The sequence below is a fragment of the Gymnoscopelus microlampas genome (assembly GCF_963454915.1).
Source record: "Gymnoscopelus microlampas genome assembly, chromosome: 15".
NCBI classification, from domain to species: Eukaryota; Metazoa; Chordata; class Actinopteri; order Myctophiformes; family Myctophidae; genus Gymnoscopelus; species Gymnoscopelus microlampas.
Genome location: NC_139952.1, coordinates 40180027 through 40207621, shown reverse-complemented (window position 1 = coordinate 40207621; position 27595 = coordinate 40180027). Strand labels below are relative to the sequence as shown.

At 41.4% G+C, this 27595-nt stretch overlaps 2 protein-coding genes across 2 annotated transcripts in view; both read left to right on the top strand.

Moving 5' to 3' along the window:
- Positions 1 to 1677, top strand: part of cpne4b (copine IVb) — a gene marked incomplete at its 3' end in the record, with an annotated part of 40048 nt that extends 38371 nt beyond the window's left edge. Inside the window, exon 15 of the mRNA XM_084079934.1 lies at positions 1546 to 1677. Coding sequence (XP_083936060.1) covers positions 1546 to 1677 — 132 coding nt within the window. The remainder of the gene's footprint in view (positions 1 to 1545) is intronic.
- Positions 1678 to 9433: 7756 nt separating this feature from the next.
- On the top strand, positions 9434 to 26504 carry mrpl3 (mitochondrial ribosomal protein L3). The gene is made up of 10 exons (XM_084079653.1): positions 9434 to 9642; positions 10771 to 10958; positions 11868 to 11959; positions 15377 to 15475; positions 19196 to 19295; positions 20425 to 20485; positions 21377 to 21488; positions 22898 to 22975; positions 23250 to 23327; positions 26262 to 26504. The coding sequence occupies exons 1-10, from the start codon at positions 9560 to 9562 to the stop codon at positions 26409 to 26411; spliced, it is 1041 nt and encodes a 346-aa protein (XP_083935779.1). The 5' UTR covers positions 9434 to 9559; the 3' UTR covers positions 26412 to 26504.
- Positions 26505 to 27595: the final 1091 nt, after the last annotated feature.

The following is a 27595-nucleotide window of genomic DNA, read 5'->3' as shown; positions in this document are numbered from 1 at the left end:
TGCGATGCAGCAAGCATCTTGGGTGTGTGTGTGTGTGTGTGTGTGTGTGTGTGTGTGTGTGTGTGTGTGTGTGTGTGTGTGTGTGTGTGTGTGTGTGTGTGTGTGTGTGTGTGTGTGTGTGTGTGTGTGTGTGGCCTGCATGCACGCACAGAAATGGAGATGAAGGTTTTTGTTTTTTAATCCCATTCATGTGCTGATGTGTCCTTTATTATGTATTGGTGGTACTTGAGCTTTCAGTCGTCCATTACCAAGAAATTGCATATCTTTGCTGTCGGGGCAGAAACCTCGTATCTCCATATTCTAACTTTTTGCGGTTTTTTTTCTAGTAAATGAATGCCCCTACTTGATCATACTACAGCGTCACACAACAGTATTAAAAGTAGCAGATCTGCAAGCTTTTGAGCTTGCAGATATGCTACTTTTGATACTTTTGAATTTGAATCCTGAAAAGCACGTAGCAGTTTTGGACATATGAGGTTTTTCCACCCGACAGAAGAAGCGATTTCCTGAATGTTGCAGTTTGAAAGCAAGTGTTCTGCTGCTTTTTTCTCATACATTACAAGTGATTCAGGAGGACCGCAAATGTTGATCACCTTCTGAGCCATTACTCCATTGATTACTTTGATTCATTGAATAATCGAGAATTATGTCAACAATTCAATACGAAAAAAAAAGCAAAAATAGCCGATCTACAAGTTCAAGGCGTCACATCGCAACACATAGTGAGCTTGTAGGTTGTCTACACATGGGATCAATTGATCTTTTTTTTTTTTTTTTTTTACAACCTTTATGATTTGAGAAATGCGGCAAATGCGGCATGTAACCGGATGACTACTCCAACAAGTCACCTTTAGATACATTTAATACCAGGTTTTTGAACATGCATATTTGAGCAAAACAAAAGAAAAGGAAGCACTGCCTGGGTTCAGTCACAGTGGACTCAAAAAACAGCTGCTCTTCAGTGGAACAGGTATAGGAATAGTAGCAAAGAAACCCAAAGTTCTGCTTGTGGTGAGGCAGACTATAGGGAAAAAGTACTGAGGCACTCCGTCTTCAGGTGAAAAAAAAATATATATATTTAGCAGATGAGTAAGGCAACAGCTGACCATGCATACTTGTGTGAGTGCGTGCGTGTGTGCGTGCGTGCGTGTGTTTTCGTGTGTGATAGGGAGAGATAGAGAGAGAGAGTGTACGTGTAGCATAATGTTGCTGTATCTGCATTTCTTTGTTGATGCTGCTATTTGGATTTTAAGCAATCTGGGAACTCATTCTGTTAAAACATAATTACAATAAATTCCCCTTTGTTTTTGCCTCTGGGGACACCTACTCCTTTTTTTGTGTATGTTCCACACAGTGACAATAAACATCTTATCTTAGAAATGCCATGCTGCTGCACTGTGCATGTGTGTGCATCATGGATGTGTTTTTGCACTGTGCATGTGTGTGCATCATGGATGTGTTTTTGCACTGTGCATGTGTGTGCATCATGGATGTGTTTTTGCAGTGTGTAGTGACCTTTCTCTCACTCTTGTGTTTTTTCCCCAGGCCTCTCCTGCTGCGCTGGCTAAGAGCGTCTTGGCGGAGGTCCCTAACCAAGTGGTGGATTATTACAATGCTAAAGGCATCAAACCCAAGTGTTTGTCTGACTTCGAATCCAACAGGCCCTTCAGCCCCTGATGACCATGGACTAAACACACCAAGACACACAGTACAGTACAGTACAGCAGTGGTTCCCAAACTGGGGTTGGGACCCCCCCCCCAAATTACCTTGGGGGGTCCCCAGATGATTAGCTTACTATGCACTCAACAGTAAACAAACCAACATACATATAAGTGTATAGAGGGTATCTGCACATTTCCAAAGTTACAATTTAATGACTTTTAAGACCTTCTTAATACCAAATTGTCAGATATTACGTTAGAAAGAGGCAAACAAATAGCTGAACTACAAGCTCACAACGTCTCTGCGAGGCATTGTGAGCTTGTAGTTGGGCTATTTTCACAATAATATATCTGTATTTTGGGGGGTCGTGGCCTAAAAGGTTTGGGAACCCTTGCAGTACAGTACAGTACAGTACAGTACAGTACAGTACAGTACAGTACAGTACAGTACAGTACAGTACAGTACAGTACAGTACAGTACAGTAAAGTACACACACACACACACACACACACACACACACACACACACACACACACACACACACACAGATACTGTACATGCGCAGTGCATAGACAGCGTACAAGCAAAAGTGCTAAAACAGACACTTGCAAAATGCACAAACATACATACGTATACCTACCTACCATACTTAACAGTAGCCTAGCTCAGAGAATAGTCTTACGGTGATTTGAAAACTATTCCATTTATGACTATTGCATGTTTGGCCACGACGATGGCGTCTCCTGGCAAAAAAATCATTACTATGTATATGAGAGATATCTTTATAGAAATAAGAGCAGCATGCAGAGTGAAACTATAGCTGGCACAGATAAAATGACACTCTTACCTTATTTAGATAACTAGCAAGTACAGTACAGTACAGTGCAGTACAATAGAACGATAGCTCTTTGAATAGCAAGCCAAATTACTGTGTTTGTGACTGCATAGCCTCCAAAAACGTAGAATTAGCATCCCAAACTGTAAACAAATGGGATTAGTAGCATCCCCCGCTAGCTAAAGAAACAAACATGCATGCATAATGCAACTATTAATCAAATTTACAGTAGCTGCTTGCTAGTTATGAAATAATGTATCTTTGTCATTTGAGAGACATCCGGGGGTGCATTGGGTTCTTTTTTTACCAATTTGTTGAGATTTTGCTAAAATGAAAGCGAATACAAAGAAAAAAGAATAATTGTAATAATTTCTTAACCTTCTTACATTGTAAAGAGTTTGAGGAGGGAGAGCCAAATGTGTGTGGTATAGACACTCATCTGTGTGCTGAAAACAGACAGTTTTTCTCTGTATTCTGCATGTTTATTATAATAAAGACACTGGTTTTCTCCCTTGGGTGTTGTATGATGTTTGTGTGTGTGTGTGTGTGTGTGTGTGTAGGGTGGGGGGTGGGTATGGTGCCTATCTATCCACACATCTCTGCATAATGGTCCTCCTGTGTGCCTGCATTGATGAGGAGAAGGGCAGAAAGAAAAAGTGCTTCTCGGGGGACAGGTCTCCGCCAGCAATGTTGATGGAATATGATTAATCGGACAGATTCATCTTGATCACACATGTGTACTGATTTGCATGATGTTTGGACACAATTTGTAGGAGTAATATTTTAAAAAAAAAGGTTTCGCAGAAATCGGCCTCCTGGTGGCACTATAATAGGGCAATGTTAAAAGGGTGGCATTTGTTCCTCAACGTAGTGCGAATGTATGTGCAAAGTTTCACCGCAATCAGATGCTGCATTCATGATTTGAGACATTTTGTTCAAAACTCCTGCAAACTTTAGATGTCAATCTTAGCCAATCAGGATGGAATATGAAAATTCCAAATAATAATAATTAAAAACATTTAAAAAAGTGAAATAAAACAGTACCATAATTAAAAAGCTACAGTAAGGTGCCTTTTGGCCAGAGGGTGTTGCTGGAGGAAAGAATGTGAGGTCATTTAATGTTTAGAGCTCATCCTCCAGGGGGCCGGGGTGAATACTAAGCAAGATTCATGGCAGTCCGCCTAATATATTTTGACACATCTTGCATGCAAGTGGAAAACTTGGACTATGGTTGGCACTAGAGCAGGTGTCTTCAACGTTTTTCAGGCCAAGGAGAGAGAGATTAAGCAGGGACCCCCCACTACGTTGCATAAAATGATGTTGCAGATTAAACTTTTTCATAGATTTCATAGATTGCTTCATAGACTTGTTTGACAGGATGTTGGATTCATTCATGTTAATGTGTATTTTCAGACCTTTAACCACTTAAAGCAGGGGTCTTCAACGTTTTCAGGCCAAGGACCCCCTAGCTGAGAGAGAGATGAAGCAGGGACCCCCTCTATATTATATAAAATTGTGTTTCAGATTATACTTTTTTTGTTTACTTGATCTGCTCTTTTTTCCCTCTACACCTATATACCTCTTTGCCAAAAATAGCAAAGTAACTCTGAGGACCCCCCCTAGGGGTCCCGGACCCCCTGTTGAAGACCCCTGCACTAGAGTCAAGGCTATGGTGCCACCAAACTATAAGTAGAGTTCATCCTCTGTGGAGCATGACGGTGCGCTGCACAGCAAATTTCATGGCAATCCGGCCAATAGTTTTCCAGCTATCTTGTTGGAGACCTGCAGACCAAAGCATCGGACAAACTGAGTGAGCAGCATTTCAATTCAAGCCCCGCTGCCTGCCATTAGCAGGGCTGAAAGGAAAGCAGGTTGCAAGTGCAACCTAGTGGTTGGGATGGAGGTAATTTGACTCTGTGTCTGCCTCTGTCCTACTCAGTGGTGAAAGTGGTTGACATTTCTTGCCGGAACTGACACACGTGCGCGCGCGCGAAGCGCGCGCGCGTTTTTTTTGCGGTTTCGGGTCGAAAAATGTGCGGGTTTGGGTGGGTTTTGGTACTTTTTTTCCTTTACTTTATTTCGGTTTTAGGTTTAGGGTTAGGGTTAGGTTAGGGTTACTTTATTTAATTCTCGTTCTCATAAATAAATCCTGTCCCTGGGCCCACCCATGGCTGCACCCCTGATACACATGATGAAAACAGAGCTATATTGTCCAACTTGACCATACTGTACAATATGTACATTTTCAAAAAGCCAAAGATTAAATGGGGCTGAAGCGGTTTATGTATGTTTTGTCATAATAATTAAAATCCACAAAGTAACTAGTAGTATTAAACTAAAGTTTTCAAATAATTGAGGTGGAGTAAAAGTATAATATTTGCCTATGAGATGTATTGGAATAGAAATAAAAATATTGCAAATTGGAAATACTCCAGTCAAGTAAAATTACCTTAAAATTATACTGAAGTACAGTATTTGAGTACATGTACTTAGTTACTTTCCACCACTATCAGCATTAGATAAGATGAATTACTCACCTTCTGAAAAGATGAAAGAAAACACACTTTTGTTCCATAGCCCCACATTGTCTTGGTTTCAGAGATCATGGTTGTAAATATGTCGAACTTTTGCCACAAAGTATTTATATTCCATAATGTCCCATGACCCACGTCCGTGTTTACATTTTTTGACGATGCACGTTAGTGTGGAGCTGTGTTCCGTGAGCAGAAAGCTGTCAAGTGGCCTCCAGAAAATAAATCTGGTTTCCTTTCAAAACGATGTGCATTTCAGAATAAGAGTTTTTTTAAAACTCTATCCTTGTTTTGTTACAATTCAACACACGTTTTATTTTGAAATCATACTACTGGAAGTAGAAGTACCCAGGTAGCCTAGTTGAAACTACTTAACTTCACGCGAAAGCAACAGTTTATGCGGAACGGGGGGAGAAAAAAAAAAGAAGTCAGGGGAAATCACGGATCTGTGAGAGTGTCCCGTCGTACGCACAAATTAATGAATGGTTGTGACGCCCTGTATGTTAATCTGACGTTAGTAGATTATGTTTTATTCTTGAACATGGCCGTGGGTCTCCTGGCAGGTTATTTAATATGGGATTTTCACAGCTGCCTTTGACTTTTTCTTAACGGAACGGCGTTCCGGGACCGAATCTTTTACCGGAACGCCGTTCCGGACCGTTCCGGCCCACTTTCACCCCTGGTCCTACTGAGTATTCAGGTTGTGCTTCTGTTACTGAAGGGGAACAGGTACATCCAGCTAATACCACTCTTATGGACATGTATTGTAATGTGAATGGACTCCATAAATGCTTCAAATGACAGTAGCTACTCATCATGTGTGCAAGTGTGCACACTCACAGACAATCATGCTTTCATCACACCATGTTTTCTCCCACACACTCACACTCTGACACATGCTATTAAGGACATGCATTGTGATGTGAATGCACTTCTCCATAAATGCTTCAAATGACAGTGCTCATCACGTGTGCAAGTGTGCACACTCACACACAGACAAACATGCTTTCATCATACCATGTCTCTCTCTCTCTCTCTCTCTCTCTCTCACTCTTCTCCCACACTGACACATGCTATTAATCCATTAAGACCGGGAAAGCATCTACGTCATTTTAGATTTTTAGTGTTGGCTATTCAAAAATAGCAGATATACAAGCTCATAGAGTGCCGCACTATGAGCTTGTAGATCTGCTTTTTTTGAAAAATCGTGACAATGTGTGAAAATCTTTGAATATATATTTTTCAAAGCGATCATTTGTAACTCAAGTCTTTGCTTCTGCGGGGTCCCTGGAACAAAATATTTTGTGATGGGGTCTGCGGCCAAATACATATCATTTTGGGGGTCCTTGACATGACAAAGTTTGAGAACCACTGATATTATAGCAACATACGTTTAAAAAGGTTTTAGGATCTAGAATACATTTTGTATAATCGGCCTCAGGTCTATAGGTCTCTGTAAATGTGTTAAATGCTTGTGTAGGAATAGCAAGGGTAACAAGTTGGGGTTCAGGATCCCTATACAGGTGCTTCGGCCTCTGACAGCCATCAGTATTCCAATCACAGACATGTGCTAACTGCTTTTCCCATTCTGCTCATCTCTTCGTTTCTCTGCCATCAGAAATGCCTCCAGAGTAATAAAAATCGAAATGGGAGTTGGTACTTCTTGTGGCCTCTCGCCTCCTTATCAGCCGACAAACTATTTATATCCAGACACATGAAGCAGCTCAGCAGAGTGTGCTGCAGATCAATTTCCATGGTGTTTTTGATGCCACTCAGTCTTTTACCCATACAGCAAAGAAATATGTGTATTTCAGTTTTTGTAATCTTATTATTATATAATATTTACACACATGGGAGAAAATATATGTGTAGGTGGACAGAATTTATGCTACATATCGTTGCTGTCGGGCAGAAACCTCTTATCTCCATATTCCACTCCATAGGTTTTTGTGTTTTTTTCTCGTAAATTAACAGCCCTACTTGGATCATACTACAGCGTCACACAAAACCATCAAAAATAACAGATCCACAAGCTTGAAAAGCGGTGCGAAGCGACGTGTTTCGAGCTTGTAGATCTGCTACTTTTGCTACTTTTGAATTTGAAACCCGAAAAGTAACAGTTTTGGAGTTTTATGAGGTTTCCACCCGACATAGACAGTTGAATTCTATACATTTTGAAACATTTTGTGGTACGAGCTTGTTTACAGCATGTGTTAAGGGTGGTGGAGAAAGGGGGACAAGTCCTCAGAAAATGCAAAAGTAATCCTGAATTTACATTTCATATTGCTATAAGCTGATTCTTGGCCTACTGGTAGTGTGGTGTGCACAAGACATTTGGTGCTGATCAGTCCAGCAGTTTGCAAGATTAGGCCCGGAGACAGACAGACAGACAGACAGACAGACAGACAGACAGACAGACAGACAGACAGACAGACAGACAGACAGACCATTTGTAGATGGTTTGCCTCCTAGGTAAAGAAATAAAACAAAGCCTTATGCAAACTGCATTTTTGTGTTGCTTTTTTTATTCCATTATTCTTTTAAAGGCCTTTTATGTCCTTTAATGCCCTTGTATGCCCTATATCACTTTCAGTGGTGTAAAGTAACTGAGCACATTTACTCAAGTCTGTACTTAAGTACAATTTTGAAGTATTTTTTACTTTAGTGGAGTATTTACAATTTCCAATACTTCTACTCCACTACATCTCAAAGGCAAATATTGTACTTTTACTCCACTACAATGATTTGACAACTTTAGTTGCTAGTTACTTTAATTGAAGATTTAGATATTTATTACTAATCATACATTAACCACTTAAGCTCTATATATATTTTGGCGATGCGACGCGTTGTGAGCTTGTAGATCTGGTATTTACAAAAGATTTGTATACATTTTAAAAACTTGAAATGGGAGATTCTGCATAATGTACTTTTACTTTTTGTACTTTAAGTATATTTTGATGCCAATACTTTCTTACTTTTACTCAAGTAAATTCTGAATACCAGACTTACTACTTAACGGAACGGAATGAGTACTTTTTCCACCACTGATCACTTTGAATTGCGTGCTATAGGCCTACAAGTAAACTTGCCTTGCACATCCATAGATCCAACTATCCATCTTCTGGCAAGTTTTAGGTGCAGTCTGAACACATATTGCTGTCGCTGCATATGCCTGCATCACAGACAGACAAATCCAAGAACCAGTCAGACCCAAGACCCAAGGCATCATAATTTCACTGAAAAGTTACTTTGCTCATCATGATAGATTAGATATCAAACTAATAAAATAAGTCTCTTCCTACATTTATTCTGTACTCAATGGAAAAAAAATCACTTGTGCCCTGCATGGAGCTCAAGATTGAAGGTGCTCAAGAAAGAATAATAGTTCCAATTCACAAGGCTGATGATCATCATAACTTAACTATTAACCATACATACAGTATTTGTATAGCTAATGTACCCACTGTGCCCAAGCTCCTAGAAAAGAGTTTTATACCGTCATTATGCCTCATCTTTCAATACATCTATAAATCCTATCACGTTCAATAGACTTTTGCCATAACATGGCCATCTGGCCTTTGGTCCTTAGGGATTTAGGCACGTGCCACATTTAATGGTAGTTACACAACTTTCCTGGCGTCAGACCTTGTTTGTTCCCTTATTCCCTGCACCATCTAAAGTTTGATTAGGCACGCTATGACCTTCGTCTGGCGTGCCACCCCATCATTAACTACCAGACGTTCATCTATCTGGTGAGGTCCACCTGGATCCCTTGATAATTATAGAGTAATATTATTACTCTATTTTTCAAACGCTTCCAACCTTGTTCTCTACCAAATAAATAAACTACAGATTGCTCAGTTTATCCCTAGATGTTTTTATTTTGACTTTGATTAAAAACATCAACCTTTCACAAACAATTACCATCAGCTTTGTCCTGACATGTCTACAAAATAACATGCCAAATTTTGAATCTCTCAGAAGTCTCTGAATGACCCTACACAGTCAATTTCTCCTGATTAAATCCCCCCCAAAATATGTAGCCAATTAAATGTATCTTTATCTCTCTTGAAAAAAGAAATCTTACTTTTAATACACACATAATAAAATGTATTGTACTCAAGGGTAAGCTTCTTTTTTTGGTATTGTGAGAATAAACAAATAATTAACCACTTAAATCCCAGCATCAGTATTGTGGGGAAAGCTTTCGCTGAAAATAGCCAATCGACAAGTGAAAGCCTTCCCCACAATAACATAAAACATAAAATACACTAGTATTGAGCCCCGAGGGACTGCAGTTGCCCATAATGGGATTTGAGGGGTTAAGCGGAACCTTTGTCGCTATGCCCCCTCCCAGCATCGGACGTATTTTCATGCCGTACCGGATGCGCCGTGACTGAGGAGGAGGGTGACATTTCAGGACAAGTTGGAAGGCATGGGTCTCGTATAGGACGTCAAAACATCTTTATTCTTTACAGAAACGTTGTATTTATTTTTTATACTTTAAGTGTGTACATAGACAACAGAATGGCGGCGTGGACGTGTCGACTGCTGCTTCAGCGAGGAGGAAGCCGTGTGTTTGCTACGAGACTGAGCACTGCGTCTGAAAGGTATCTAGTCTAGTGCTAACATTCCCATAGTGCAGAGGGACGGCTGCGCTTTGATTGGGCCAGTTATACAATTGAAAACTATTATTTCTACAGAGCATTTCTACATTTCAGGATTGATATTTTTACTTTACTTAAGAAAGAAATGTGAGTTTTTTTCTCCCCACCACTGTCGTGTCTATTTATCCTGATTATTAGCCTGAAGCTGCGTGCGTGCAGTACACTCAGAGAGTGGTTGGGATGGTTTGGAACCAGTCTAGTTGCATGCAGTCCATTGTTGTCCATGACAACCAAGTAGCCAATCACAACTTGACCGTCCCTCCAGGCAATGGGATGTAGACTCCAGTCAACTGGATGCTGCTAGGTCAACTACTGAAGCTAATTGTAGCATATTATACAGTAGATGCATGCAAGTTACATCATTTACTTTGTTAAATATAGTCTGTTTATTTGTTTTGTTTTGTTTGTTGGTAAATATTGACAGAAACCTCAATAGCTCAATTATTGAAGCATCTTTAAAAAAAATAAGATTTGCATTGACTTTTTTTGTAACCAAAATTACATACAGTACACTATCACACACATTCATACACACATACCCTTGCACTTGCATTATTATCTAAAAAATAATAAGAATGATAAATAGATTAGATAAATAATAAAGAAATAACATTGTTTACAATGTCTTTACCATATGAAATATAGTTTTCAGTTTCCTTTTCTTTAATGGTCTCCATAGCATTCATGGGTGTTTCCCAAAGCTGGACAAAATCGTTCTGTTTACCCCTAACTATATATGTTCCAGACCGATACAGTTCATGAGTTCCCTGTGCCACATCCTTAATGTTTGGGCATCCGTTCAAAGTCCAAAGTCCAAGATTTTAGTCTGGTTTTCTGTTTGTGTGAAGTTCTTTTGGATATGTTCCAAGTACACAGAGTTCAGCACTGTAGTTTTACAAATTCTGACACTTTATGACTTCATTCCAAAATACTTACATCTTGGGACACTCCCACATACACATTATTGAAGCATCTAATGAGAATAGGACAGACATTTTGGGAAAGAAGACTCATAATACAGGATATCCATACATACATTAAATTAATCGTGTTTCTCTCTCTCTCTCTCAGTCCCGTGGCGGTGCTGGGTTGTGTTCGGACAGTCACGACAGTGTCGAAAACGTTTTTCGATGAACACCTCACAGAGGAGAACCAGGAGTACATGAGGAAAAGCATGGGTCAAGAATACAGACAACAGTTAGCCGCCAAACTCAACCCCCTCAAAGACGAGCCCTGGCCGAGGCATGACTACGGTGAAGGTGGGTGTCATTGCGCGTGCGTGCGTGCGTGCGTGCGTGCGTGCGTGCGTGCGTGTGTGTGTGTGTGTGTGTGAAAGGGCTTTGGTAGGTCTGAGTGTGTGATAGCTCTGTAATGGTACTTCCAAGTTCTGAGAAAATACAGTATCTGCTCTGTTCTAACAGCCCTGTGTCTGAACATGCATTTATTGCGTAAAAAGGACCACAAGCCACGCTAAATAAAAAAACATTTATTAGACTTAAAGTCTAATAAATGTATGTCTAATAAAACATTTAAATGGTCTTTAGAGTAATGGACTTCTCATGAACAAGAACGGTGCATTTTATGTTCATATCGATATTCAGTAATCTTTTAAAAGCCTCTAAAAACGCAGAGAGGTACATACTAGACTAGTGATAATAGCCAACATTGCTTCGGTGTTTATGTGCCCAGCATCAACAAGGAGATTAATGGCCTCTACCCTCACTAGAACATTTTCCTCAACACCAGCTTAATCTTTTCATGATGATGAATTGAGTACAATGGACCACAACAAGATTACCCGCCTACAAAAACCTCTGTTAGGCTACTTTTTAGCATGGCTTGTGGAAGTTTTTACTTGATAAATACAGGGCGGGGAGGGTGATATTTGTCATCACACGTAATACTACGGGGCTGGGGTGGGACCTGTCAGCTGGCAGTGTTGGGCGGGAGGAGTGCTAGGACGAAAGCTCTACGTCCTCCTGGTGGGGGCTCCTCACTGGCAGCTCAGTCAGTAGGATACAACCGAACCGCAGTGACAACACACATATGTTTGTGTTGGGAGAAATCAATTGGCATAACGACTAAATTGAGGAGAAAAAGTGTGTGAGAGTGGAAAGAATACTTGTTTTCGTAATTAATAGAAGTTCTGTTGACCCTGTTCTCCTCAGGTAGCAGAAGAGTTGGGTTGTTAGCGGTGAAATTGGGAATGATTCCCGTGTGGACGAAAGAAGGGGAGAGACATGCAGTGACCATGTTACAGGTAACACACATGCATACATTTTTTGTAATTGTATGCTTTCTATGGAGCATGAGTCTGCAATAAACACATTAATTAATTCATTAATTTATACATACAGTATTTCTACTCCTGCATAGTGTGTGACTAAATGTGATTTAGTAAGGTTGGACTAAAGTATTGGCTATATATGGACATCAAAAGGTGCAATAATTTCTATAATGTCAAACTTTATTTTCCATTTTTCCTGGCCAGGTTTGACACATGTAAAGACAAAGCATCCACCTTCATTTTTTAGGAATTTCAATTAATAGAAAACAAAGGCTTGGCTTTGCAGTACAGTGAAGAAGCAAGTTATCGTCCAAACGGACATAACTAACAGGTCATAGCAACAATCATTAAATTGGATTGTTTCGAGACGTGTTTCGTATTCTATAAAATATTGAGCTGGTTTGAGTTTGACCCGTAGCCTTTCATTCTTCATTATGAGTTTGCCGTTGTAGCGTGACGGCCTATAGCCCCCTCAGAGGCAGAGCAAGGTCTGGATGGAGTGGGATTTAGTCTTTTATTTCACACAATCGAATGCTGCTCAAAGCTTGATGGCCATTGGCCAACCGACGGGCAGCGTGATAGAATGTATGTATGACCTTTCTTTGCATTGTCAAGAAGGAACGAGTCGAGAGAGGGAATAATAATGTGATCAAAGTCAGATAAAAAGAAAAATAGAAGTCTGCACATTTGACTTTGCAAAAGCTTCCAATCAAGGCTTTATTGTAGATAAACGTTTCGACACAGTCTTCTTTAGAATGAGGCTTAGGACAAACACACCACTCCTTAACTCTTTAACTGCCAGAGTAAAAGTGTAATAGTGTCACCCCAGTGCCAGCGTGTTTTTACCTACCTAATCCTGGAATATTTTCCGTTAACACCGTCCGCACGGAGATCGCCTCATTACACGCACGTGCATCTCGGGAGTCATCTAGGGATTTTGGTGGAAAACCACTGAAAAGCCCCAACACGTCTTAACGCGTCCATGGCACTGTGGACTAAGTGCCAACGGACGCGTCTACACGTCCATGGCAATCAAAGAGTCAAGTAGTAACACCCCAGACTAGCCTCCAATCAGTGCTGTGCTGCAATGATCACACGGATGCAGTCAGTGTGCTCCGAGTGTCGGTTGACTTACGCAAGTTCAAAATAGCCTATAGTAAGACTGAACTATTTATATATAATTATACAACATCTAGAATACAAATACAAAGAATGCAATAAGTATACAAAAAACATTTGATAGACCAAAGAACATGTTTATGTCGGTATACTGTATGAACATTATAAGACAGCGAGTAATTAAAACCATAGATGAAGGTCAATACTACACTGAAGTGAACAATAACAACAGGACCATATCACAACACAGGCCTACACTTATTTTAAGATAGGCTAAAACCAAGAACCACATTGGATGTGATACAGTCAAGTCAGGTGGAGACTACCAATCTGATACACAGGCAAAGGAAGACCCATTAATAGAAAAAGGCACACGTAGAATGACATGTTACAGGAACGGTCTGATATAAAGGGCTTCATATAGGCCCTTATTGTTATTACAGTGTCTAATGTAGAGATCCAAAATGCCTCTCTCCTGAGTAGTAGTGTGTTGATGTCACCTTTGACCTGTTCAATGCCAATATACTTTAATGAAGAAATACAATGTTTGGCTTCTGCAAAAATTGCACCACTTTCCGCACCCAAGCCGTGCTACTCATTCGCTGAGTTGGTGGTGCCTGGGATCGAAAGAGGCGAGTGCTCTACCGACTGAGCTACCCGGACACAGAATGTACTTTAAAAGAGTCATCTGTACTACAGATTCTGCGTATACGTTTGAATTGACCAATGGGTAAACCATCCTTAGTAGGATGATAGCTCTCAGCATGAAGTAGAGAATTACGGTCTGTGGGTTTTCTATATACAGTAGCTCTGTGCTCAGATGGTCATCCACCTTTTTAAGATTATAATGTCTAGAAAATTCATTTGGTGAGAGTAAGAAGTCATAGTGAAATTCAATATCATAGACATTATTTTTCTCAGATAACCTTGGGTTAATATACTATTCGTGAAATTAATCAGACTCAGAATCAAAAAACAAACATTTCTTTGATTGCCTAGTAAGAGGTTCAAAAAAGATATCTTTGGGGACACAACACAAATGAAAACAGCTAACGCAGGAGAGGCAGTGCTTATGATGAGAAAAACAAAAGTAAGATGTTTGCTTTTGGCAATTTGTACGTATAAGAAGGGAGGAGGAATAGTATTGGTAGTGGTACTGTTGAAGTTAACAATTCAGCTGCTCTTCACAGATGATGGGCAAGTAGTAATGTGAATAATGGTTCAAGACGGTGACTGGCCAGCTCACGTGTATTGGAAGTCCATGGTGGCAGTAAAAGAAAAACAGCATCCGAGACACACTGATTAAAATGAAAATCCTTTATTCAAACAGGGACACAGATGCGTTTTGACTCAAGGAGGCATCATTTAACCCAGATGGACGGAACATAGTGTCCCTGTTTGAATAAAGGAGTGACTTGGATGTGGATGCTGTTTTTGACTGTCTGCCACCCTATATACCAGGGATTTGCAAGAGAGCTGGACAAACAGTGTCTTTTTTATAATTAACCACTTCAGCCCTAGCGTTCCTATTCTGGGCATAGTAGTAGGCGAAGATGTTTGGTGTAGACTAGAGGGAAAACGGGAGGGGGGCAATGATAGACCCATTTTAAGGGCAGCCAGTCAATGAAGTAAATAGGGTTTAAGAAAAAGAAGAGTTTGCCCAGAATGACATTCCAGGTTCACCAGGGCTAATGGGGTCCGTAATTACTGGCTTTATTTTCAGACCCCCCCCCCCCACACACAAAAAAAAGTGATTCATGACAGAATGAGTTTTCTTGCTAACTCCTGACTCCCCCATCACAGTGTGAGAGTCAGAGTTCTTCCACCATCCAAATTACAATTTACAATTTGTCAATTGAGGCATTTAGCAGACACTCTTAATCCAGAGCGATTTACAGTAAGCAAGGTAAACCCAAGGTAACACATCAAATGCATAGAGACAGTGTAGTGCCTCAGTAATCTATAGGATCATAGGTAAACCAAGAACCAATCTGTACATTGAAACTATACAAACTATAGGATGCCAGGTCTACAAATGCCTGGCATCTGTCTAAATAACATGCCATCTAGATTACATTTTAACCTTTGCATAAGACTGCATTGGTCGTCAAGGCTAGGTCAAGTGCTACGGTCTGAAGAGGTGAGTCTTCAGATTACGGCGGAAAATTGGGAGTGAGTGCAGTTCTAACTGCGAAGGGGAGTTTGTTCCACAGTCTGGGAGACAATTTAAGCACTGCTTAAAGATTTTTCCTCCTGTGCTGCTTCTTCCAGGTGCAGGACTGCCATGTATTGAAGTGTCTGTCCAAAGACGAATACGATGGCAACACCAGTGCCTTACTCGTGGGAGCAAAAAACGTATCGCCTTTCCAAGTAAGAACACCCCGCATGGCTGCAGTGAAACTGGCTGAGACGACACACATTGAGTGATTTTTTTTTTTGTTGAAAACATTAATCCCCCAGGTATCATATTTAAGATTTGTGCCTTAATTGTGGTCCAATTTCTCTGGCCTGATTCAGCAAGGACCAACCCTTACTGATCTTTATAGAGATGTTAGACTGGTACTGTAGAAGGGATAGTTACATGTCGACCCTTACCAAAACAACTTTGATTTCCCATTCATTCTCAATGGTAGTGCTTTCATTTTGAGGGCGTGATTATAGGTCCTATGTAATTATAGGTCCTGTGTGTCCTGTATGCTTTTAGTGCAGACTAAAAGATAATACTGTAAGGCAAGGGTCATCAAATTGTTTTGAAATGATGGGACCAAATAAAGCGATGAGGAATTAAAAGTGTAGATGGAGAAAACGGCGAACGAAAACGGCAGCAGAACATCTGCTAGTTTGAGGCGCAGCAGTGGCTAATGTAGCAAATCACCCATCCCTTCGTGGTACGGTAAATATTTGCTTTGTATCGCACTTTATTTGAATAGCTGAAGTATAAAATAGGGCTTAAGTGCTTAATGTATTATATGCTCAGTAATAATCTAAATCTACAAAGTAACTAAAGCTGTCAAATAATTGTAGTGGATTAAAAAGTATAATATTTGCCTCTGAGATGTAGTGGAGTAGAAGCATAAAGTATTGAAAAATGGAAATCCTCAAGTAAAGTGAAAGTACCTCAAAATGTTACTAAATGTACTTAGTTACTTTCCACCACTGGACGTAATCTCAGGTGGAAATGGCATTTCTTGACAATTGCATAGTGTTGGCGAAGGCATGCATTCGTTAATGATGTTGGGAAATCATGTTAAAAAGGGGCAGGGCCAGAGCTCATGAATCGCTAATCATTATTCTAATTAACTCTAAATGGACTTTGTACCTTCTGCGATTCATGGGATCTGGAAACGAGGTTAGCGCATTTGTGTTCCATGGATCATTTTTTAACCCATTAAGACCGGGAACGCGTCTGTGTGACTGATATAGCAACATAAGTTTAAAAAAAACAAAAACTGTTAGGATTTAGAAGACATTTGTAGAATCCCCAGAAGCAAAGATTTGAGTAAAAAATGTTCGCTTTGAAAAAAAAAGAATATATTCAAAGATTTGCAAAAATAATCACTCAGTGCCGCGCTATGGGCTTGTAGATCTGCTATTTTTGAATGGCCAAAGAAATCTAAAAATGACACAGATGCGTTCCCGGTCTTAGTGGGTTAATCAGTACCTGTCCCCCAAAGTGTATTTGAATTAAATTCATATCCTGAACTAATTCAGTACAAGAGAAGTAATTTCAACCGAATGAAGTGGGTCCAACTTTAGCCCTCTCTGTCTGTGTGCCAGGTGGCATTTCTCCCCTTCGCCTGTGAATATTTCTGACACTGCCTCAGGCATCATCATGGAATTCTGTTCCAACTGACTGATCGCTATTCATACATTGACGTCGGTTCTGCTCAATTACGGCAGAAATCATAATTGTTATTTGTTTATCACGATTACTCATTGATTGGAAACGGCATGCATTTCTTTGAATGTAAAAAAGGCTGTATTTCTGACTGTGGATTCACTTTACTTTATTTGTTTATTTAGACGGGACACCGCATATTAATGAACGATACATATAATTGTAAAGTAAATACACACACACATATACGGATTTAGCAAAGATTTAGAAAATGTGCATCCGCAGTGCCCACAAAAAACAAGCAGACAATAGTATTATAATTACATAACATTACACAGGGAAAACAAAGAATAAATACAAAAACAGGTGCAAAGTATATCTACTAAAACTAATTTTGACTTGGCTCAAGAAAATAACGGTATTTTAGAGGGGTATTTTTTTGTATACTAAAGTGAGTTGTGTATAAAGTGCAGTATTACCTTCAAGTAGTGCACGATACGTTGTCAAATAAAGTGCAGGATTGATTATTAATGGGAACTTTACTTTTTCCCCCTCCTTTATTTTTTGGTCATAGACTAGTTTGTACAGTATCTGAATTGGAGATGATTAATCAAGTTTGTCGTATTACGTTGTGGTGCAGACACTCACAGCACCCTGTAATAAATCATCCACAGTATATTTGTTGTTGTTGTTCCCTATGACTCCTCGAAACCAAAGTGTTTCCAAACAGTTGAAGTGGTTTTACCTTTCCTGTTGATCATCAAAGGCTCACTTTCCCTCATCTTGGCTCTAGCTGAACTAAACAGATTGAGTTTGGGCTTTTTTTAGGGAGCGTAGAGAATGCACAGTGCTGTGAAGGAAAGGAGGTGAGATGAATTCATAACACAAGGCAACTAGAGCAGTTTGTTTCCCCCCAAACTGGGGGTCCACAAATGATTTTGGTCTTGGGGACGGTCTGGGGACTTGTTTCCATTGTGGTCCTCTGTATTCAATTCATCAACATAGCATTTAAAATATTACACAATAAAACATGCCATCAACAAATACAAAACACTATATGTACAAAGGAGAAAAAGGAAAAAATGGCGGCAGTGAATGGCAACTCCTTTCTATGGGAATTTGCATTTACCTCCCCTTGTGGTCTCCTGATAGATGATTTTTTTTCAGGCCAGTTTTGAAAGGGGCACTGCCCCTTTGACTATCTTAAATACCAATCCCATTTTAATCTGCCGTCTTCTACCCTGAGCCATCCTGGACTAGAGAAGTGTGATGTAAAAGTCCCTATCCACATGTCCACAAGGTGTGGTTTAAATCCTCTCTGTTCAATAAATGAACAGTGATGATTACTCCCCACAAAACGCTCTATATTTTCCCCAATCTTTTGCCCTCAAAATTGTTATCCCGTCCTGAAAATAAATGTTCAATAAAGAGCTAGAGAGACATGGAGACTCCTGTCACTGAACAAACACTCTGTAGCAACGAGTACTCTCAGAATATAGTTATTTAACACTTATTTTAATCAAAGAAAATCACTTACACTACCATACCTTTTTAATGCTTTGGAGATATGCGGAGCACAGGATCTCCACGGGTAGGCTTCAAAAACATGACATTTACGGGGAGTGGGTCTTTTAATCTATTTGCTTCTATCGGCAGATTTAGACACTGCTTGATGGGGCCCCGTGTGAACGATTCACTGGGCTGGCATACAGCGTCCCGGCCCTTTAATTAGAGGGACTGACTGTCTCAGTGAGAGAAATCACTAACAGGGTGACTTTCAGAGCTGCCAGAGAGAGAGAGAGGTAGAGAGACAGACAGACACAGCTGAGAGAGAGAGTTTACTGGAGGGAATGAGATGAGAATGAGATATATGAAAGTGTGTGTGTGTGTGTGTGTGTGTGTGTGTGTGTGTGTGTGTGTGTGTGTGTGTGTGTGTGTGTGTGTGTGTGTGTGTGTGTGTGTGTGTGTGTGTGTGTGTGTGTGTGTGTGTGTGTGTGTGTGTGTGTGTCCTCACAGTCGTAGCAGGTCCACACAGTTAATTTTAAATGCCAGATTCCCAACTGCTGTTCACTATACTGATTGTTTCTACTGTCTCTCTCAATCCCCTCAATCTCTCTCCTCTATCTGTCACTTAATTCTTCCTCCATCCATCTGTCTGTCTCTCTATCCATCTGCCTCTCTCTCTCTCTCTCTCTCTCTCTCTGTCTCTGTCTCTGTCTCTCTCTCTCTGTCTCTGTCTCTCTCTCTCTCAGAGGACTGACGACAGTATGGAGATGTTTAGGATGGCGGGAGTTCCTCCAAAGCAGAAAGTCTCCACGTTCAAAGTGTCGGACGATGCCATCATCAAACCAGGTTCACAAGCTTACAACAATGCATGCATGCGCTTTGGTCTGCGTTGCAGAAAATCTATTTGAAGAAGACCTTTCCAGGTCGAAACGTTGGTACTTGGTACTCGATGAATTATGCTGCATCGTGGCTATGAGTGTGTGCGCGGCCTTTTCTTCACTTTTAGTCTACTTTCAGACATGCAAAAGTGTCACTTTTCAGCTACAGTCACCTTTTTGAACCCAAATAGGGCAATTGTGTGACACCTGACCCGAAAGAAAACAACATGTTGTCACCTTTTTCACCTCGGGGCTGTTTGCATGCCTGTACTTTAGGTCAGCAGCACCTCATCAATACTGGTGTGCGCTCTTCTCCTGATTGTTTGCCAGAAAATCTATTTGGACCATGTTTAGAGAGTTTGCCGTTACCGCGTGGAATTGCCTTTTTGTTGACTACTTGGACAACATGTGTGGTTGAACCACTTTCAACTTGAGATCCCTATATTGGGCACGTCATTATGTATAGCACTAAGTGCTAATTTTCGACACTTGACCACAGGAGGCTTTTCTAAATAGAATAACACTAATTTAAAAACCAATCAAGTACAAGGAATTAAACATAATTATAATCTAAATTAGACCCACCCAAATACATTAACTGCGAAACAAAAGCAACGTAAGCATTCCAATAAGCAGTCAGAATCTATTCATGTGAGCACCGTTGATTTGGTTTTAACCATAATTTAAGTTTTCTGTTAAGCTGCAGTGTGTAACTTTCCTCTTCTACCCCGGATTTAAGCCCGGTTTCCCGTGCAAGTGCTGAAACCTTTACCTTTGAGCTAATAGAGTATTTCTGCTTGTTCAGGGGATAAATTGAATCTTGACCATCAGGTCAAAATTCATGTCAGATCCTGTGTCTAGGGGAGACATGACCTTTGACACAATCTAAATGTCTCAGTATAGAAGAGCAGGGAGACCAAATACAACCACCCCAATTATAGAAGTTATATTGTATGAACTACTGTACCATACAGATTGGACAAAATGTCATTTTATTGATAAAAAAAAATTACATACAGTAGTGCCGCTTTAATCACATTGCCATCAGTCTCTAGTGTGTAACCTTAAGTGATTAACCTTGTTCATTGTGTTTCCAGGCACTCCTCTCTACGCAGCACATTTCCGTCCGGGACAGTTTGTTGACATCACGGCCAAAACGTAAGCTCCGCTGTGTGCCCTGTTCTCCTCACCTTAACCCATTTAAGACCTGGAACGCATCTGTGTCATTTTAGATTTTTTAGCTACACCCATTGTTTTATACTTTGGGCGATTAAAAAATAGCAGATATACAAGCTCGTAGCGCGCTATGAGCTTGTACTGTACTAGAGGTGCGGGTCGCTACGCGACCCTTCCGTCTAGTCGCTGGCGCGAGGCTCTCGTGTAGCATGGTGTGTGTATTTGTTGCAACCTTTATTGTGAAGGAACCACCGGAAGTGCGAAGCTATTCATTCCGTTCCGTGTTACATAACACTCTGAGATGCTACATCGTGACATAGTGTCACAGAAAGCCACAAAAGTCACCAAAATAACACTGTTCAACGGGCTAATTAGTTAGCATTGATGACATTGACCAGACTAACGTTCATACAGGTTGTTGATAAGATGTTTAACGTAGCCGTTTGAGTGACGTTAGTGTTAGGCGCATGCTAACGCTATCATTTTTGCGGAGGCGTGGGTTGGTTTGTTGTGATGATGTAGCGTAAAGTTTCAGACAGACACTATTTGGATGGGGGGCAGGGTTGCCGGGGTTGCCATGTCCAGGAGTTGTAAGCGTGAAGTGGCGTGTAATTGGTTGGGGAAAGTGCTGCGACGCATGCGCAGGGCGGTGTTTTTGCATCAAGCTGGTTGCTTGTTGCTCGCGCGCAATCTGGCAACAGTGATGCAACTTACACACAGGCAAACGTTCGACACTGGATTCAAATTGTAAGGTAGATGTCTGCTGTAAATCTGCTATTTTTTCAGAGATTTTATTTTGCTTTAATCCATGAACAAGCAAGGACACTTAAAACATGTGTGTGTGTGTGTGTGTGTGTGTGTGTGTGTGTGTAGGATTGGTAAGGGCTTCCAAGGCGTAATGAAGCGATATCATTTCAAAGGCCAACCGGCGTCCCACGGTTCAACCAAGACACATCGCAGACCTGGAGCCTCGGGACCCGGAGGGGTGAGCAGTAACACAACGCACGCACGCATGCATACATACACACACAGAGGAAACTGTTTATGTATGGAAGTGAGGAGCGTGAATGCAATCAGCAGGTTTTCACTGCTATCTGACCACTACTAGGTTTCGACATAACTTTGAGGTTGATATTTTGAGCCTAATGGTGACATTAAAGGAAAGAAACCACCTTGGGTTTGTCAGAAAATGTCAAACTTTTCAATTTTCCGTAGCGTTCATCCTTGGTGAGCGCATTAACCACTTAAACCCTACATACTTCATTGACCAGGGTCTCCGGGGGTCTATAGCAGATACAGTGATAATTTCAACCTTTTTCATCCCACGGGGGATGAAATAAAAATACGTTAACATGGTACTCAAGTACAGTTCTTGAGTAAATGTACTTAGCTACTTTACACCGCTGTATTGGTTATATACAAACTGTAATGTAATGCCCATTGTATGACAAAGTTGCGATTACAAAGACCCAAAACTCGCAGTATTTACAGTATGTGTTGATAGCAGGCGTAGACTAGCCTGCTTCCATATAAGAGAGACCAGAGCGGCACGGAACACGATTATGAATACCAAGGACAGATTTCCAAAGTTCTTAGTTACACAATTTACAATTTAGGCATTTGGCAGTCTTATGAAGCAGCTTACAAAGTGCAAGAGAGAGAGAGAGAAGAATTCCCAATTGATAATACGCTTAATGCCAATTTTATGCATAAATATTGGGGGTATATTGGGCAAGTTACAAACTTGCAGTTATTGCACGAGGGGAATTGCTTGAACTTATGTATTATGTGTTGCTAGAGGCACTGACTATTGCATTCTCATGCAGCACACAGCCACCGAACACAGAAATAAACTGTGCTGCAAAGTTGGTTTCAGCCTTCATCAGAATCTGATGAATGAAGGGAAGCCGCCTGGGAACAAAAGTCGTGTGTTGTAGTTGAACTGACAGGGTTTGACCTTGATGATTTATTCTCTCCTTTGGTCTGACACCGCACCTACGCACGTGCACACGCACACGCACCAATTCAACAAAGATCTGAAATCGCTTCTCTTATCCACCAAATGCTTTGGTCTACCTAGTTATCCTGGGTCCACTCAATATTTTCCCCTGAGGTTTAGTTTGTGTGCCTATGACATGACTCTTTTCCTTGGTATATTTTAATGTCCATATTGTTTTTTTTTCCATCTGTATGACATGTCTATTAATGTTTTATTTGTAATAGATGTGTGTATTTCACACTGATGTAATTTTATCCTACAATTAGTAACGTACAAAAAATCCCGGAGAATGAGAGTCATGGCCTGTTATTGTTCCTAATTTGCGATTTTGGTGTGTTGTGTTGTGTTGTGTGCATACTGTGCTCTAATTTTGGGTCCTAATCTTCCATGTCTAGGATCCAGCAAAAGTCTGGAAAGGAAAGAAGATGCCTGGCCAGATGGGCAACATCTACAGGACAGAATTTGGCCTCAAGGTACGCGCGCATACACACACACACACACACACACACACACACACACACACACACACACACACACACACACACACACACACACACACACACACACACACACACACACACATACGTGTGCATGTGGACATACACAACACGGTTTTGATCTTGTGTGTCCTTGATGGTAATTTCAACTCATTTGCAATCATCTGCCACCTCTTCTGTGTAATTTCTAACCCCCCTCCCCCTTATCTCTCTCTCGCCCGCTCTCTCTCTCTCTCCCTCCCTCTCTCAGGTATGGAGGATCAACACCAAGTTAAATGTAATCTATGTCAACGGCTCTGTCCCTGGATGGAAGAACTGCTTAGTGAAGGTAAGACCAGCATGTGTATGTCTGCCTGCACACACACGCGCACACACACACACACACACACACACACACACACACACACACACACACACACACACACACACACACACACACACACACACACACACACACACACACACACACACACACACACACACACACACACACACACACACACACACACACTCACACACACTCACACTCACACACACAGTGTCTGAGGCCTAAGGTGAAGCACTTTCAGAACGTTTATTGTTTACAGGTCACCTTGCACCTGTAAAACACACACACACACACACACACACACACACACACACACACACACACACACACACACACACAGCTGATACAGCAGAGCATCAATGAAGATGGATCGCGCTGCCCTGAAGGCGTGTGTGTGTACTTTAATGATGTTAGTTAGTTATATATCCAGAGCATCCATCACCGTACTCAGCATGTTTTGCTTGCTAGATTGTGTGTGTGTGTGTGTGTGTGTGTGTGTGTGGGTGGTGAGTCTCCTTCTACTTATTAACACAGACAGGCGATAATGAATACAAATGTATGTCATGTTTCACCCTGCTCAGCTCATTTTTATCTTGCATGCATGCGGACAGACGCACGTGCACACACACGTGCGTGCGCACACACACACACACACACACACTCACACATACACGCACACACTCACACATACACGCACACACACACAGAAATTGAAATTGAGAAATTGAGAAAAAGAGTTCAGAAATATTACTCCGGCTGGCCTAAATACAATTTAGTAATATATCGTCACAGTTGGGCAGAAACCTTATTTCACCTTTTCCGTGTTTTTTTTCTTCATAAAATGAATACCCTACTTTATACTTCATAATATGACAAGGTTGAGCAAAAGTAGCAAAAATAGTCAGTCTATAAGCTCACAGAGATTTGAAAATCTTTGAAGATTAAATGATTATTCTTTGCCTACAATGACATGCCGAAAATAGATACGGCAGTTTGAACGTGGTTGTTTTGTCTGTCTGTGAGTTTTATAAATATTCAACCAATGAAAAGTGTTAACAAGAGCTTGTGACTAAATAATATTTTCTGAAAAGTAACAGTTTTGGACATACAAGGTTTCCACCCGACAGCGACCATATCATTGCTGTCGGGCAGAAATCTCTTATCTCCATATTTTAACGTTTTTTTTTTGGTAAATGAATGCCCTACTTCAGGGGTCTTCAACGTTTTCAGGCCAAGGACCCCCTAGGTGAGAGAGAGATGAAGCAGGGACCCCCTCTGTGTTGCATAAAATTGTGTTTCAGATACATTTTTGCAGCTCTTTTTCCCCTCTACACCTATAACTCTTAGCCAAAAATAGCCGATCTACAAGCTCACAAAGATCTGCTATTTTTGGCTAAAGTTCACCTCAGAAAAGGGATGCTAGGGGTCAAGTGGTTAATGTAAAAAAAAACATCCTATTACACAAAGTTTTGGCGGACCCCCTGTAGTAACTCTGAGGACCCCCTAGGGGTCCCGGACCCCCTGTTGAAGACCCCTGCCCTACTTGATCATACTACAGTGTAACACGAAAGCATCAAAAGTACTTGTGTGTATTTAACAGGGGCAAGGTGACTTGTCCCTGTAAACACTAGTTTTTGACATCCTCACGAGTATAATAAGACGTGTGCGTGCGTGCGCACGCAAAAGAGCAAAGCCAAACAACTTGCTAAATATTTTCAGCCGTCATAGTAGTCAGTTTGGCTGTGTGGAGGTGGAGAAGGTGCTATATGCACCCTTAGCTGCCCATGAACTGTCTAACCCCCCCGGTACATTTGTTTCCCTGTACATCCTCCTATAACTCAGTGGTTCTCAAACATTTTCATGTCAAGGACCCCCAAATTGACACTTATTAGCCCGCGGACCCCCATTTCAAAAGATATGCCTGGGACCCCCATAAGAGAAGATTTTTTTACGGCTCTAGCAGTGATTCTCAACCATTTTAATTTCAAGGACCCCCAGTTTGACATGCATTACGGCTACAGACCCCCATTTAATGCCATTTCTATCACTTGGGCCGCAATTTATATTGTAAAATCTATGTCAATTTGTCCATTTGGTTCCATTTGTACACTCTCAGAGTTACAGACCCATAAGGGTCCATTTGGTGCCTAATCTATCGTTTAGCCGGGGACCCCCTGGAACTCCCTCAAGGACCCCTGGGGTCCCCGGACTCCACTTTGAGAACCAATGCTATAACTCACCATTGACCATTACCATGTGCACGGAACACCGAAGCCCGCTTTTCGCTTTCCCCAATGTCAGCTGTTTGTTATCGATTTTGTGTAAAAGAATGTCGCCATGGTTACGGCTCAGTCGCCATGGTTACGGCTCCCCAGCTGTGGGATGGCCTTCCGAACTACGGGACGAATGATCAAACTGTGCACACGCAGTGTGGGGGGTGGGGAGTGGCGGGGGGTGTTCGTGTGTGTTCACTGTGGGTCCAGGACGCCGCGACGGAACGCACGCGAGTCTGCGTTATAAGACATGGATGGCGCTTTGGATATCATCTTCACCACTATAAGGTACGCCACTGCCACGCAACATCCCAAAGAAAACATGAATAACCACGTTCACGTCTTCAGATTAAACAACAACGGAGTTGCCAGGTTTCGCGAGAACAAGGCGTGCGGGTCCGTCGTGCACACTAACAAAACATTATTACGGTTGTGTGTGTGTGTGTGCACTGTGGGTGCGGGTTGTGCGGCCGTGTGAGTGTGTTCACTGTTCACGACGCCACGGGACGCGTGCGCATGCAGGTTTCACTAAGCATACCGCCTACTGTGTATAACCCCACGTTTGCAAATACTTTTGACTGTGCACTTCACCGGGTATGGACTAGTTAATATTAATTTGTGGAATCAAATAAAGAATTAAAATGTGTGTGTGTTCTTCCAGGTGAGGGACAGTGTCCTACCAACCAGGAAACCCGCTCTGGTCCAGCCTCCATTCCCCACCTACTACACTGAGGAAGGGGAGACGCTCGACGAAGATCTGTATGACGAAGATCTGTTTGTGCACACCGATCCCTCACTCACACTGGACTAATGGACACACACACACACACACACACACACACACACACACACACACACACACACACACAGTCTGTAATCTATGAATAAATACTCATTCTCTGTATTCCCTTGAGTCCCCCTCATTATTCTGTGTGTGTGTGTGCGTGCGTGCGTGCGTGTGCACGTGACAGCTGATGGAGGCATCTCGGTGATCAAAACCGTCGCTGAGGTCCCTTCATCCTTGAAACCATGGTAACCACAGGAGTCACGGGAGGATCCCCCCCGAGCTCGCTAAAATAATAAAATGAAACGGAATAATAGAAAGAGAGCGAGAGAGAGAGAGAGATACAATAGAGGTATTCTGTTATGCAGAGTAAACTGTAAAAACCCTTAGTGTTAATTTGTCCCCAAAACATGCATTAACCCATTGAGACCTGAAGCCGATTCTACATGTCTCCTAAATCTCAACAGTATTCTGAAAAACGTATTTTTCTATATCAGTGGTGCTCCATCTTTTTCATGTCAAGGACCCCCAAAATGATATGTATTTGGCCGCGGACCCCCATCAAAATATTTTGTTCCAGGGACCCCCAGAAGCAAAGATTTGAGTTAAAAATGTTCGCTTTAAAATAATATAAATATATTAATTTGCACACATTTTCTCGATTTTTCAAAAATAGCAGATCTACAAGTTCTTAGCGCGGCACTCGGTGCCGCGCTATGAGCTTGTATATCTGCTATTTTTGAATAGCCCAAAGTGTAAAATAATGCTTTTTAGCTCAAATCTAAAAATGACACAGTTCCAGGTCTTAATGAGTTAACTGTGTGTGTGTGTGTGTGTGTGTGTGTGTGTACGTGTACGTGCACAGAATGGAGGGATGTAAGGAACGAGAGCCAAGTACAATAGATAACTATAGGGCCAGGCAGGACGCAGAGGAGACCGGAAGGATAGAACTACAAACGAGAGACGGAGGTGAAGCATTCATGGAAAGAAAGAAAGAAAGGGGGAGATGTGGAGGAGGCAGGGAGGGAGGCATGGGGAAGCAGGCATGTGGGTTGACAAAGGTTGACATTTGTGCATAAGAGGATAAATGAGGGCATTAATGTTGCAGCAGGAACTGCTGGGCGATTAAGTGTGTGTGTGTGTGTGTGTGTGTGTGTGTGTGTGTGTGTGTGCGTGTGTGTGTGTGTGTGTGTGTGTGTGTGTGTGTGTGA